Source organism: Mytilus galloprovincialis, chromosome 2, assembly GCF_965363235.1.
Source record: "Mytilus galloprovincialis chromosome 2, xbMytGall1.hap1.1, whole genome shotgun sequence".
In the NCBI taxonomy this organism is placed as follows: Eukaryota; Metazoa; Mollusca; class Bivalvia; order Mytilida; family Mytilidae; genus Mytilus; species Mytilus galloprovincialis.
In genome coordinates this window covers 105,791,625-105,806,806 of record NC_134839.1, presented here as the reverse complement: position 1 = coordinate 105,806,806, position 15,182 = coordinate 105,791,625, and the positions used below count along the sequence as shown (strand labels likewise).

The window sequence follows — 15,182 nt, the reverse complement described above, 5'->3', positions numbered from 1 at the left end:
ACGATATTTTTGTAATGTATGAAAGTCTAGAAGGATGTAATGTTGCTGTAATTCAAATAGAAATAAGATGTGTTTTGAGTAATGATACTCTCGATCCAAGTCACCATGTATTAAAATTAAACAATTATAGGTCAAAGTACAGCCTTTAATACAGAGCCTTGGCTCACACCAAACGACATGCTATAAAAAGCCCAAAATTGACTGATGTGAAACATTTCAAACAGGACAACTAATTTTCTAATCTATTAAAAAAAAGAGACACGAGAAACACTTATGGCAGTTGTTATCCATTCATTTGATGTGTTTGAGCTTTTGATTCTGCCTTTTGAATACGGATTTCCGTACAAATATTCCTCTGAGTGCAGTATTTTTGTTAATTTAATTTAATCTTTTTATAAAACACATCAAGAAACGACAACCACTTAACAACAGGTTCCTGATTTGGGACTTTGTGTATCTTATATTTACTTGGGAATATATAAATACCAAATTTAATGTTCAAGCCAAATGACAATGATGTAATTTTAGGGGATTGAATAAAATTAAATACATAATCTCAGATAAATTATATACAAGGCTTGAGCATGTCTTCAGAAATTTTAATTGATTTGAAAAATCATGATTAAGAGCAATTCGAGTTATGTCTGGATGGCAAGTAAACAAAAACTATGATCTCACGACAGATATAGGTATACAAACCTTTGTTTGTGTGTAAAAATTTCAGAAATTCTAAAAGAAGTGAATAGGGTAAATGAATTTTAAAAGGAAACTAACTGTTGTGTTTCAAACACTTTAAATATACTAGCTATTATAGCACTGTTTGTTTTTACATTGACCAATATTATGAAATAACTAAAGCACTGGTCGTGGAACATTGGGTCCTGTAAGAAGTACAAGCCAACTTGGCTGCCTTTAATACACTTGATTTTGTACACAAGTTATCCTGATCCTTGTAATACACAATGGCTATTGCATTATGCCATTTAAGGCATTGAGACGCTGCTTTGAAAACAAAGCTGGACGTCTAATTCAAAATAAATAAAATTCTTAATAGTTATAAATATAGTTTATTCAAGTACAAGTGATATGAAGTCAAAATACTAATTAAGTAAAGGAATGTGACTATCAACATCAAAATATCACAGTGTGGATTATTCAATAATCTTTTTTACTCTCATTACATTTAGACTTTTTTTTTCTTTTCAAGAATACAATTTCAAAATATTTTTTTATGTACAAAAATATTTGAAGACATTTAAGTAAAAATAGAATGATTTAACTCTTTGGGAACAGTTATTTATTTACTTAAATGTTAACACACTATTACTGTTACAAAGAGATGGAATTCACTGTAATGTTTTGTTGAGTATTTTATTGACAAAGTTTTGTAACATTTAAATAATGAGTGAAAGGTAATTGTTTGTGTTAACTTAGGATGAAAAATGGGTCAATAATTTTTACAAAATTTCAATGAAAATGTAAAAAAGTTTAAACTCTTTATAGCCAATATCCGTAATTATAAGATTACCTCTCAGATATTACAATTGGGATTTATCTTTTGTCTCAATCCCTACAAAAAAGCATGTGCACGGTTAAATAATTGACATATCTTTCTATCATTTTGGATTAAATTTGGGTTGTTGTCGCTTTGACACATTCCCCATTTCCTTTCTCAATTTTATTATATTTTCGTTAGAGATATATAAATTTCATTTACCAACAGATCTAATATATGTAACCATCTTTCTTATATCTGTACAGACCTGATTCAGATCTACTCAAGAATTAAATAAATGATATATTTTCATTATGAGTGAAAATAATTGAGAGATTTTCCAAACAATTTTCATATGTGGAATATTTTAAATGCTATATAAAGATAAGCCATATCTTCTAAGATCATTCATACATATTTTATTAAATGTTTTAACTCAACTGCAACTTATGTAATCCATACATGATTTTTAACTTTATTTAATAGCAAATCACACTTGCATTTACAATATGCACATACACCTTTACAATATTTGTACGATTCAAATAGTTAGATGTTTGCTTTATCTATAAATATTTTGAAAGTGGGTATTTTCTAAATCTTGATCACATCTTGTTTTTAGCAACCTCCTCCTTTTATTACAAAAAAAATACACTAATGCACACACATTCCAACATTCATTCTCTCATAATTAACCAAAAGCAACCAAACAATCAAATGCAATCAGTCACAACATGTTTACAGAACTAATATTTTTTTACTTTGAAGCTTCTGAATTAAATTCAAGGAGGACAATATTGGGTTGTACACTCAATTATGAAGCTTATCATTAACTATTTAGCAACTACAAAATCCTAAAAAGCTATGAACTATGAGCATATTTTCAGTTTATTTACAAACATTCTGCAATGTATTGGTTTGTTGTATGAATAATAACATTAAATAAGTATTCTTTTTTCACTCATCAGACCCTCTGCCTTCTTGACAGAAATTTACCAAAAAGTTGGATGGATTAGCATTCCATGCAAATTTCTAATACACAACTACACATGTTTATAAATGAAGCAATTATGTAAGGTGCTGTTATACACATTGCTGTATATTTCTATATAAGAGCTCAAGCATTTGCAACAACATTAAAAAAAATGAAATAAAAAATACAATGAATAGAATCATGCAATGTTGTTCCAATAAATGAAACTGTGTGATTTTATCATGTAAAACTGCTGTATACAAAATGATCCATAAGAAACCAATATTACCCAAAACTCATATGCAAAACAACAAAAGATATAAAACAACAATATCAATTTCATTCTATTAAATTGTAAATGAATTTAAAATTCCTTTCAAAAAATCTATTGCAGTCATGGACAAATGTACAAATAAACAAACAAAAGAACAGTACACAAACTAAAGAACAGTTCACAAACATTAAGTTAACATTAAACAAGGTGAGACATTGTATAATATATTATAAGTCTTTTCCTAGAGTAATGGTTTTCCTACAACAGGTCTTGCCATGTTTACCAGTCCATATGTATAAGGAATGCGACAGATACCTGGCTCTTCATCACATACATATGTGTGTGGACAGCAATATTTTGAGTTTGTGCAACAAACACCCTAGAATAAAATACAGAATATGTCATAACATTGATATCTCTTTGAAATGAAAATAACACTATATGAAATTGATGTGTCCTAAGCATTTTTCCTGTGCTTACCTTCACCAAAAACACTAAAACCCCAAAAACACTGAGGAGCTATTTTAACACATTTGGATCTTCATATAAGGATTGTTATGTGTGTCACTACTGCAGTTCGTTTTTGCTTGCTAAAAGTTTTTACTGACACCAGGTGTGCAACATGTGAAACAGGATACGCTTAACCTGCAGATGCATCTGCGATCACACCCTATTTGTTTGTAACACATGTTGCTTAGTCTTTTGCTTCTATAATGCTTTTTATTCTTTTTCCTTTTTTTTTTGTCATGACATTGTATATTTGTCTTTGACTTATGAGACTTAATATCACTTTGGTACTATCAACCTTCCCTTTATTGTATTTTTGTCCTTGACTTATGAGACTTAATATCACTTTGGTACTATCAACCTTCCCTTTATTGTATATTTGTCTTTGACTTATGAGACTTAATATCACTTTGGTGCTATCAACCTTCCCTTTATTGTATATTTGTCCTTGACTTATGAGACTTAATATCACTTTGGTACTATCAACCTTCCCTTTATTGTATATTTGTCTTTGACTTATGAGACTTAATATCACTTTGGTGCTATCAACCTTCCCTTTATTGTATATTTGTCCTTGACTTATGAGACTTAACATCACTTTGGTACTATCAACCTTCCCTTTATTGTATATTTGTCCTTGACTTATGAGACTTAATATCACTTTGGTGCTATCAACCTTCCCTTTATTGTATATTTGTCTTTGACTTATGAGACTTAATATCACTTTGGTGCTATCAACCTTCCCTTTATTGTATATTTGTCTTTGACTTATGAGACTTAATATCACTTTGGTGCTATCAACCTTCCCTTTATTGTATATTTGTCCTTGACTTATGAGACTTAATATCACTTTGGTGCTATCAACCTTCCCTTTATTGTATATTTGTCCTTGACTTATGAGACTTAATATCACTTTGGTGCTATCAACCTTCCCTTTATTGTATATTTGTCTTTGACATGAGACTTAATATCACTTTGGTGCTATCAACCTTCCCTTTATTGTATATTTGTCTTTGACTTATGAGACTTAATATCACTTTGGTACTATCAACCTTCCTTTTATTGATCAATTCAATTCTAGCTTCTCTATTGTAGAGTGGGGTGCGCATATTCGCCGGGGACACAATTTCGCCGTTTTATAATTTTGAGGTGTAAATACTTCAAAAGATAGCAGAAATGGAAAAAATATGCCGGTAACTTAATTATTTTTAACAAATATGATTATTATTTAAACTACGCCAAAATTGCGGCACTTACCGCAAGGACCGAAAAACGGACAACGATTTTCGGCCAATTTCCTGAATGAAAAATACGATTTCAAATAAGTATTTCTTAGTAGATATTTGACTGATTGCCCTAAATTTCAGTTCTGTACACCTTTAAAATGTCTGCTATTGCCATCTATGATGAAATTGATTTGAAAAGTATTGTTTAAAGCTGCAGTAATTTGGGTTTAAATGGATACATGTATAAAAACGGCGAATATGTGTTCCCCCATCAACAAAACATCAGGCAATTCCAAACACCCTTTAATCTAACTTTTCGCATGATTATTTTCAAACAAACACATTTTCAAGCTTAAGAATATTTTGCATTTGAAGTTATCTTCATATAGATATATCAGTATGCTTCAAAAACATATAGATCTGAACATAAAATATAGAAAACATGGAAAGATATGGCGAAAATGAGCACCCCACTCTATGTTGCTTTTTTATTGGTTTATATATCATGATAGAAAATAACAATTGTAATGTTCATGAATAATAATTTTGGGTTGGGTGGGAGTTGGTCAAGTACAAGTTACCAAAGGAACAAGTTAACATGGATCTACTCTTGTAAAAACAAACTGATGATTTAGCATTGCAAGGGGATATGATGACCAACAAACGGACCAAATTTGAAAGTTTTTGTCAAAAAATCTCTGAGTATTGACTTCATCCTTATGGTATGATATACCAAGGCTAATAATTACACAAACATACCATGTAATCAATTTGAACAAAAAAATCTGTCATATAAATGTTATATAAGTGCAAGGAAAAAAAGCAATTTGTATAATTGGTGGAAACAAGAATTTATATACAAATTAACTCAACAGTATAAGTAGGTGGTAATACTGAAAGGAATTAAATTAGCAACTATAATAATGAGTTATATAATTTGTAGTTCTTTCAATGTAAGCATGATGAGAGAAAAGTTCAGTAATAGGTTTTTAAGTGCAGCTACCATCCTGATCTTGAGAAAAAAAATACATAGAAATATATTAGAGTATAACTACCTTGTAAAAACTGATTAGTCAAAATCAAGGAAAATATATGCATGTTTGCAAGTTTTGTTTTAGACCAAAACAATTATAATTGCATACTATTATGCAATTATGGTTTTGTTTTCATTCTGTTTTAAGACTTCATTATCAATATTTATATCAGTAACTTACATTGGCGTAAGGACAGCATGAGTATCCACTACTGCCTGTTTTACAACATACATTTTTATCTGGACATACTGTTTGCCCGTCAGGACAAGTAACAGTCTGTAAATGAGGCTCCAATAATAATAAAGGTTGACTAGCTATGGAATCACAGCTACTGGTTTTGGTATTACATTTTGTGTTTTGAGGACAACAGTGAAGGTCATCTTCACAACAAACAGCCTAGAAAAAAGTTTTCTAGAAGTTAACTTGAGTAACTGGTTATTTTAATCAATCATAAAGTAATCAAATTTTCATGCTAAATTAAGGCAAAATTTGTTAAATGGGATAACAGAAAACTCAAGCCAACAAACCAAAAAAGAAACACATACTTCAAGTGATGCATGTCTCTTTTACTTTCACAGATCCACCCTTTGTATCAATGTGCATATCCTCATTATCCTAATTTAACAGCAAAAAAATCTATAAGCAGTCAATATTTATTGCTCAAGACATAATATTGATAATTTTGTTATGCAGATCATTTTTTAAGTAAAAAGTTTTTTTTATCAATTTCAAAGAATATTATAAAATTTCTTTCAAACATGGCTTAAAATAATTTAGCAGAGTTTTTCAATAGAATCCAAGAAAGAATTAACAATAAAAGTAGAAAACTGGGGTTTTCACCTTTTTGAAGAAAATTACGAAAGCTAAATAAACTTATGCAAAAGGAAAAACAAAAAATGGAAAACAACAACAGGTCACAAACAAATGACTTTTTCTATTGTTTTTAGTTCTTTAGTTGTGTTTCATTTTTGACCAATTGGCATTTTTTTGAAGCTATTTAATGAGAAAAAACAATAATACTTGAGCATAAGTAACAACCTTTGGCATCCTTTACATAAGAATGATGATAATAGTAGGGGCAAATCTGGTTGAAAAATTAATTATAATTATAGTTAATATTTATATTAACAGGCATATTTTATCTTTATTTCCTTCTCTTTTAAGTTATAAATGACTATGAATTCTAAAAATAAAATGCTGGTCTGCACATAGCTTAAAACCAGTTTTACTCCAATACAAAGCAACAGAAGATGAAACGCTTGTCTGGCATAAATTCAAAACTGAATCCTGGTGTCTATGATGAGTTTATTTGCATGGCCAAAAAAAAAACATGTTAGTTAAAAGAGAATACTTTCTACTCTTATAGATGTGGTGCAACACTCTAAAATGTATCAAAAACTAGTTAAAGATACTACACTTAAAAGTGTGTACCTTACTTGGCAGTGTATAGTACTCAGTTATGTAATACTGAAATTCATACATGAGATGAATAGATGGACAAGTGGACAAGTCCATTGTTATTAGTGAAGAAGGAATTAAAAGCAGGAGGAATACACAATATATATATATATATATATATATAGGCTATATTATACAGGACTAACTAAAATGCTACTAAAACAATTCCCCAGATTCCATACCTTTGCTAGTGGACAACAAGCAAATTTATCTTTCCCAGCATAACAACAAGTCTGTCCATCTTTACATGTAGATGAGTTATCAGGACAAGTGATGATATCAACCTTTGCTTCTAATTTTGTAAACCATTCCATTACAGCAATTTCTCCACGGTTACATTTTCCAGATGAAACATCACAGGTAGTTCCCTCAGGGCAACAATGTTTACCATCAGTACAACAAACAGCCTGTAAAGTTAAAGCCTCTTAGCAAACCTTTCAATACTTAAATTGAGATCAGATTAAATAAAGCAACCTGATGTTCAGTGATTGTCATTGGTTAATGTGGTCCAATTTGCAGTTTCATAACATGAATAAATACAGCTTAATCTAACAGAATTATGTATAGTTTCTCTTTCATATGAAAGTGCAGCTAGTAATATCAGAGTATGGATAGAATATATTTAGTTTACTTGGAACCAGCAGAGATATAGTTGTGAAATGTAGCATTGCAGTTAATGATAAATTATAGAAATTTAAATGATATGCTACATCATGCACATAGCTATAGCATATACTGCAAAGAGACCTATTGCCAAGCTGACAGGTTTTTATCATAGTGACTTTTAAAGTAGCACTTGAAAATAAACCCTAGAAAAGTAAAATGTCAGGTCATTTCAATATGAAATACTGAGATGAGACTTTTTGTCATTCAGGCAGAATACAGTGACTATCAGACCAAGGGGACAACTTTTTAATTGCAAAATATATTACATCCTCAAACATACCTTTGGAATTGGACAACAACCATATTGACCAGATGCTAGTTTACAACAGGTCTGTCCTGTTTTACATTCTGACTGACCATCAGGACATTTCACACTTCCAACATTAGCAGGAACTTTTTCAAACCAGTCCATTACAGCAATTTCTCCACGGTTACATTTTCCAGATGACACATCACAGGTAGTTCCCTCAGGACAACAATGTTTACCATCAGTACAACAAACAGCCTGTAAAATGTAAACTTTTCAATCTGCAGATTCATAAAATGAACATATACAGCCAAGTCTACCCCTTATTATATATTTCTTTTTCAAATAAAAGCGAGGCTGGTAATTTCTGAGTATTGATACAAATTATTTCTTAGTATTCAAGGAATCAGAAGAGGTATAACTGTGAAAAGAAACTGTGCTATAAATGAGAAATTAGTTTATTTCCATGAATGGTTTCACATCAGTCCCCAGCCATACTGTATGTTTACCATCAGTGCAACAAACAGCCTGTTAAGTATAAACCTTTCAATTTGCAGATTCATTACATGAATAAATACAGCTAAATCTACGCCAATATATATATATTTTTTAAAAATAAAAGTGTAGTTGGTAATATCAGTGTTTTGATAGGGTAAATATGTAAGTTTACAAGTATTCAAAAGAGGTTTAATTGTGAAATACGGCGTAACAATTAATCAGAAAATAAGATAAATTTCAAAATGTCTTCACATTAAGCACATAGCAATATGATATACTGCTAAGAGAATTATTGCCAGCCAAGATTATAGAATTTTGTAATAATAAGTGATTTTTAAAGTACTGATATAAATAAACCAGAAAAGTATTAAAAACATTTAACTAAATCTCATCATTTAGCCAAATAAAAAATTGAAAGGAGACTTATTGCTATTCAGACAGATTTTGAGACTATCAGATCAAGTGAATCAAATTGTGTAAGGAAAGTTATACATCATCTGTAACTATACCTTTGGAATTGGACAACAACCATATTGACCAGATGCTAGTTTACAACAGGTCTGTCCTGTTTTACATTCTGACTGACCATCAGGACATTTCACACTTCTTAAATTGGCAGGAACTTTTTCAAACCAGTCCATTACAGCAATTTCTCCACGGTTACATTTTCCAGATGACACATCACAGGTAGTTCCCTCAGGACAACAATGTTTACCATCAGTACAACAAACAGCCTGTAAAATATAAACCTTTCAATCTGCAGATTCATAAAATGAACATATACAGCCAAGTCTTCCCCTTAGTATATATTTCTTTTTCAAATTAAAGTGAGGCTGGTAATTTCTGAGTATTGATACAAATTATTTGTTAGTATTCAAGGAATCAAAAGAGGTATAACTGTGAAAAGAAACCGTGCTATAAATGAGAATTAGTTTATTTCCATGAATGGTTTCACATCAGGCCCCAGCTATACTGTATGCTGCAAGGAATCTTATTGCCAAGTTGACAGCCGACAAACGATCTTACAATATGCAAACTGATACTATGATAGATTCTTACTCGAGTGTATTTTCTTCTGTCATTCAGATAAAAGCAAAGTTAATAAAATACAAGAATAAGGGAGCCGATAGTTTTAGTTTCTTTCGAACTAAAGCAGAATGTTACATTCTCAAGATAAAAATCATAAAATTTATACAATATCTTTCAAATATACTTATATTTTGCTTGAAAAAGTGTTAAGTGTTGGAGCTTTTTAACATGAAAAGTGATAAAAAGGTAAATGTTATATGATCACATCGCAATATGAAATGTTGAGGAGAGACTTATTGTCAATCAGAAAGACTTAAGTGACTTATACATCAAGGGAATTAATTTATTATAGGCAAGTCATACAACATCTGTAATCATACCTTTGGTATTGGACAACAACCATATTGACCAGATGCTAGTTTACAACAGGTCTGTCCTGTTTTACATTCTGACTGACCATCAGGACATTTCACACTTCCAACATTAGCAGGAACTTTTGAAAACCAGTCTATGACAGTCATGTCTCCACGGTTACATTTTCCAGATGACACATCACAGGTAGTTCCCTCAGGGCAACAATGTTTACCATCAGTACAACAAACAGCCTGTAAAATATAAACCTTTCAATTTTCAGATTCATAAAATGAATATATACAGCCAAGTCTACCCCTTAGTATATATTTCTCTCTCAAATTAAAGTGAGGCTGGTGATTTCTGAGTATTTATACACATTATTTGTAAGTATTTAAGGAATCAAGAGGTATAACTGGGAAAAGAAGCTGTGCTATAAATGAGAATTTATTTATTTCCATGAATGGTTTCACTTCAGGCCCCAGCAATATCGTAAGCTGCAAAGAATCTTATTGTCAAGTTGACAGCATACAAACAGACCTTACTATATGCAAAAGGATACTATGATAGATTCTTACTCATAGATTCTTACTCGAGTGTATTTTTCTTTTGTCATTCAGATAACTGCAAAGTTAATAAAATACAAGAATCAGTGAGCCTATAGTTTTAGTTTCTTTGAAATGAAAGCAGAATGTTACATTCTCAAGACAAGAAAACATAAACTTTATACAATTTCTTTCAAATATACTTATATTTTGCTTGAAAAAGTGTTAAGTGTTGGACTTTTTACATGAAAAATGATTAAAAGGTAAATGTTATATGATCACATCGCAATATGAAATGTTGAGGAGAGACTTATTGTCAATCAGAAAGACTTAAGTGACTTATACATCAAGTGAATTAATTTATTATAGGCAAGTCATACAACATCTGTAATCATACCTTTGGAATTGGACAACAACCATATTGACCAGATGCTAGTTTACAACATGTCTGTCCTGTTTTACATTCTGACTGACCATCAGGACATTTCACACTTCCAACATTAGCAGGAACTTTTGAAAACCAGTCCATTACAGCAATTTCTCCACGGTTACATTTTCCAGATGACACATCACAGGTAGTTCCCTCAGGACAACAATGTTTACCATCAGTACAACAAACAGCCTGTTAAGTATAAACCATTTGGCAAACCTTTCAATACTTAAAATGAGATCAGATTAAATAAAGTAACCTGATGTTCAGTGATTGTCTGTGGTTGATGTGGTCCAATTTGCAGTTTCATAACATGAATAAATACAGCTTAATCTAACAGAATTATGTATATTTTCTCTTTCATATGAAAGTGCAGCTAGTAATATCAGAGTATGGATAGAATATATTTAGTTTACTTGGAACCAGCAGAGATATAGTTGTGAAATGTAGCATTGCAGTTAATGATAAATTATAGAAATTTCAATGATATGTCTTTACATCATGCACATAGCTATAGCATATACTGCAAAGAGACCTATTGCCAGGATGACAAGTTATTATAATAGTGACTTTTAAAGTAGCACTTGAAAATAAACCCTAGAAAAATAAAATGTCAGGCCATTTCAATAAGAAATACTGAGAGGAGACTTTTTGTCATTCAGGCAGAATACAGTGACTATCAGACCAAGGGGACAACTTTTTAATTGCAAAATATATTACATCCTCAAACATACCTTTGGAATTGGACAACACCCATATTGACCAGATGCTAGTTTACAACAGGTCTGTCCTGTTTTACATTCTGACTGACCATCAGGACATTTAACACTTCCAACATTAGCAGGAACTTTTTCAAACCAGTCCATTACAGCAATTTCTCCACGGTTACATTTTCCAGATGACACATCACAGGTAGTTCCCTCAGGACAACAATGTTTACCATCAGTACAACAAACAGCCTGTAAAATGTAAACTTTTCAATCTGCAGATTCATAAAATGAACATATACAGCCAAGTCTACCCCTTATTATATATTTCTTTTTCAAATAAAAGCGAGGCTGGTAATTTCTGAGTATTGATACAAATTATTTCTTAGTATTCAAGGAATCAGAAGAGGTATAACTGTGAAAAGAAACTGTGCTATAAATGAGAAATTAGTTTATTTCCATGAATGGTTTCACATCAGTCCCCAGCCATACTGTATGCTGCAAGGAATCTTATTGCCAAGTTGACAACCTACAAAGGATCTTACAATATGCAAACTGATACTATGATAGATTCTTACTAGAGTGTATTTTTCTTTTGTCATTCAGATAAAAGCAAAGTTAATAAAATACAAGAACCAGTGAGCCGATAGTTCTAGTTTCTTTCAAACTAAAGCAGAATGTTACATTCTCAAGATAAAAAAACATAAACTTTATAGAATATCTTTCAAATATACTTATATTTTGCTTAAAAAATATTAAGTGTTGGACTTTTTAACAAGAAAAGTTATTAAAACGTAAATGTTATATGATCACATCGCAATATGAAATGTTGAGGAGAGACTTATTGTCAATCAGAAAGACTTAAGTGACTTATACATCAAGAGAATTAATTTGTTAATGGCACATTATACCACATCTGTAATCATACCTTTGGTATTGGACAACAACCATATTGACCAGACGCTAGTTTACAACAGGTCTGTCCTGTTTTACATTCTGACTGACCATCAGGACATTTCACACTTCCAACATTAGCAGGAACTTTTGAAAACCAGTCTATGACAGTCATGTCTCCACGGTTACATTTTCCAGATGAAACATCACAGGTAGTTCCCTCAGGACAACAATGTTTACCATCAGTACAACACACAGCCTGTAAAGTGAAAGCCTATTAGCAAACCTTTCAATACTTAAAATGAGATCCGATTCAATAAAGTAACCTGATGTTCAGTGATTGTCATTGGTTGATGTGGTCCAATTTGCAGTTTCATAACATGAAAAAATACAGCTTAATCTAACAGAATTGAGTGTATTTTCTCTTTCATATAAAAGTGCAGCTTGTAATAACAAAGTATGGATAGAATATATTTAGTTTACTTGGAACCAGCAGAGACATAGTTGTGAAATGAAGAATTGCAGTTAATGATAAATTATAAAAGTTTCAATGATATGCTACATCATGCACATAGCTATAGCATATACTGCAAAGAGACCTATTGCCAAGCTGACAGGTTTTTATCATAGTGACTTTTAAAGTAGCACTCGAAAACAAACCCTAGAAAAGTAAAATGTCAGCAGAATTCAATATGAAATACTGAGATGAGACTTTTTGTCATTCAGGCAGAATACAGTGACTATCGGACCAAGGGGACAACTTTTTAATTGCAAAATATATTACATCCTCAAACATACCTTTGGAATTGGACAACAACCATATTGACCAGATGCTAGTTTACAACAGGTCTGTCCTGTTTTACATTCTGACTGACCATCAGGACATTTCACACTTCCAACATTAGCAGGAATTTTTTTAAACCAGTCTATAGCTGTCATTTCTCCACGGTTACATTTTCCAGAGGACACATCACAGGTAGTTCCCTCAGGACAACAATGTTTACCATCAGTACAACAAACAGCCTGTAAAATATAAACCTTTCAATTTGCAGATTCATAAAATAAACATATACAGCCAAGTCTTCCCCTAAGTATATTTCTCTCTCAAATTAAAGTGAGGCTGGTAATTTCTGAGTGTTTATACAATTTATTTGTAAGTATTTAAGGAATCAAAAGAGGTATAACTGGGAAATGAAGCAGTGCTATAAATGAGAAATTAATTCATTTCCATGAATGTTTTCACATCAGGCCCCAGCTATACCGTATGCCTCAAGGAATCTTATTGCCAAGTTGACAGCCTACAAACAGACCTTACTATATGCAAAATGATACTATGATAGATTCTTACTCGAGTGTATTTTTCTTCTGTCATTCAGATAAAATCAAAGTTAATAAAATACAAGAATCAGTGAGCCGATAGTTTTAGTTTCTTTCAAACTAAAGCAAAATGTTACATTCTCAAGATAAGAAAACATAAAATTTATACAATATCTTTCAAATATACTTATATTTTGCCTGAAAAAGTGTTAAGTGTTGGACTTTTTAATAAGAAGAGTGATAAAAAGGTAAATGTTATATGATCTCATAGCAATATGAAATGTTGAGAGGACACTTATTGCCAATCAACTTTAGTGACTAATGCCTGTACCAAGTCAGGAGTATGACCGTTTTCATTCATTCATTTGATGTAGTTGAGATTTTGATTTTTGACTAGGGACTTTCAATTTTGAATTTTCCTCCGAGTTCAATATTTTTTTAATTTAACTTTATATATCAAGTGACTTAATATGTGAACTGAAAGTTTTATAACATCTGTAACCGTACCTTTGGTATTGGACAACAACCATATTGACCAGACGCTAGTTTACAACAGGTCTGTCCTGTTTTACATTCTGACTGACCATCAGGACATTTCACACTTCCAACATTAGCAGGAACTTTTTCAAACCAGTCTATAGCTGTCATGTCTCCACGGTTACATTTTCCAGATGAAACATCACAGGTAGTTCCCTCAGGACAACAATGTTTACCATCAGTACAACAAACAGCCTGTAAAATATAAACCTTTCAATTTGCAGATTCATTACATGAATAAATACAGCCAAGTCTATGCCAAAATATATATATTTTTTTGAAATAAAAGTGTAGCTGGTAATATCAGTGTTTTGATAGAGTAAATATGTAAGTTTACAAGTATTCAAAAGAGGTATAATTGTGAAAAACGGCATTACTATTAATTAGAAAATAAGATAAATTTCAAAATGTCTTCAATTTAAGTAAATAGCAATATGATATACTGCTAAGAGACTTATTGTCAAGATGATAGAATTTTGTACTTATAAGTGCTTTTTAAAGTACTTTTATAAATAAACCAGAAAAGTATTAAAATCATTTAACTAAATCTCATCATTTAGCCAAATAAAAAATTGAAAGGAGACTTATTGCTATTCAGACAGATTTTAGGGACTATCAGATCAAGTGAATCAAATTGTGTAAGGAAAGTTATACATCATCTGTAACCATACCTTTGGAATTGGACAACAACCATATTGACCAGATGCTAGTTTACAGCAGGTCTGTCCTGTTTTACATTCTGACTGACCATCAGGACATTTCACACTTCCAACATTAGCAGGAACTTTTTTAAACCAGTCTATAGCTGTCATGTCTCCACGATTACATTTTCCAGATGAAACATCACAGGTAGTTCCCTCAGGGCAACAATGTTTACCATCAGTACAACAAACAGCCTGTAAAATATAAACCTTTCAATTTGCAGATTCATAAAATGAATATATACAGCCAAGTCTTCCCCTTATTATATATTTCTCTCTCAAATTAAAGTGAG

The 15,182-nt window shown here is 31.3% G+C and overlaps 1 protein-coding gene across 1 annotated transcript in view; it reads right to left on the bottom strand.

The window, feature by feature from the left end:
- Positions 1–1,044: 1,044 nt before the first annotated feature.
- Positions 1,045–15,182, bottom strand: part of LOC143065256 (uncharacterized) — a 49,251-nt gene continuing 35,113 nt past the window's right edge. Inside the window, exons 24-35 of the mRNA XM_076238708.1 lie at positions 14,860–15,084; positions 14,159–14,383; positions 13,133–13,357; positions 12,369–12,593; positions 11,468–11,692; positions 10,701–10,925; positions 9,788–10,012; positions 8,888–9,112; positions 7,914–8,138; positions 7,150–7,374; positions 5,690–5,905; positions 1,045–3,121 (exon numbers count right to left, since the gene is read on the bottom strand). Coding sequence (XP_076094823.1) covers positions 2,984–3,121; positions 5,690–5,905; positions 7,150–7,374; positions 7,914–8,138; positions 8,888–9,112; positions 9,788–10,012; positions 10,701–10,925; positions 11,468–11,692; positions 12,369–12,593; positions 13,133–13,357; positions 14,159–14,383; positions 14,860–15,084 — 2,604 coding nt within the window. The 3' untranslated portion in view covers positions 1,045–2,983. The remainder of the gene's footprint in view (positions 3,122–5,689; positions 5,906–7,149; positions 7,375–7,913; positions 8,139–8,887; positions 9,113–9,787; positions 10,013–10,700; positions 10,926–11,467; positions 11,693–12,368; positions 12,594–13,132; positions 13,358–14,158; positions 14,384–14,859; positions 15,085–15,182) is intronic.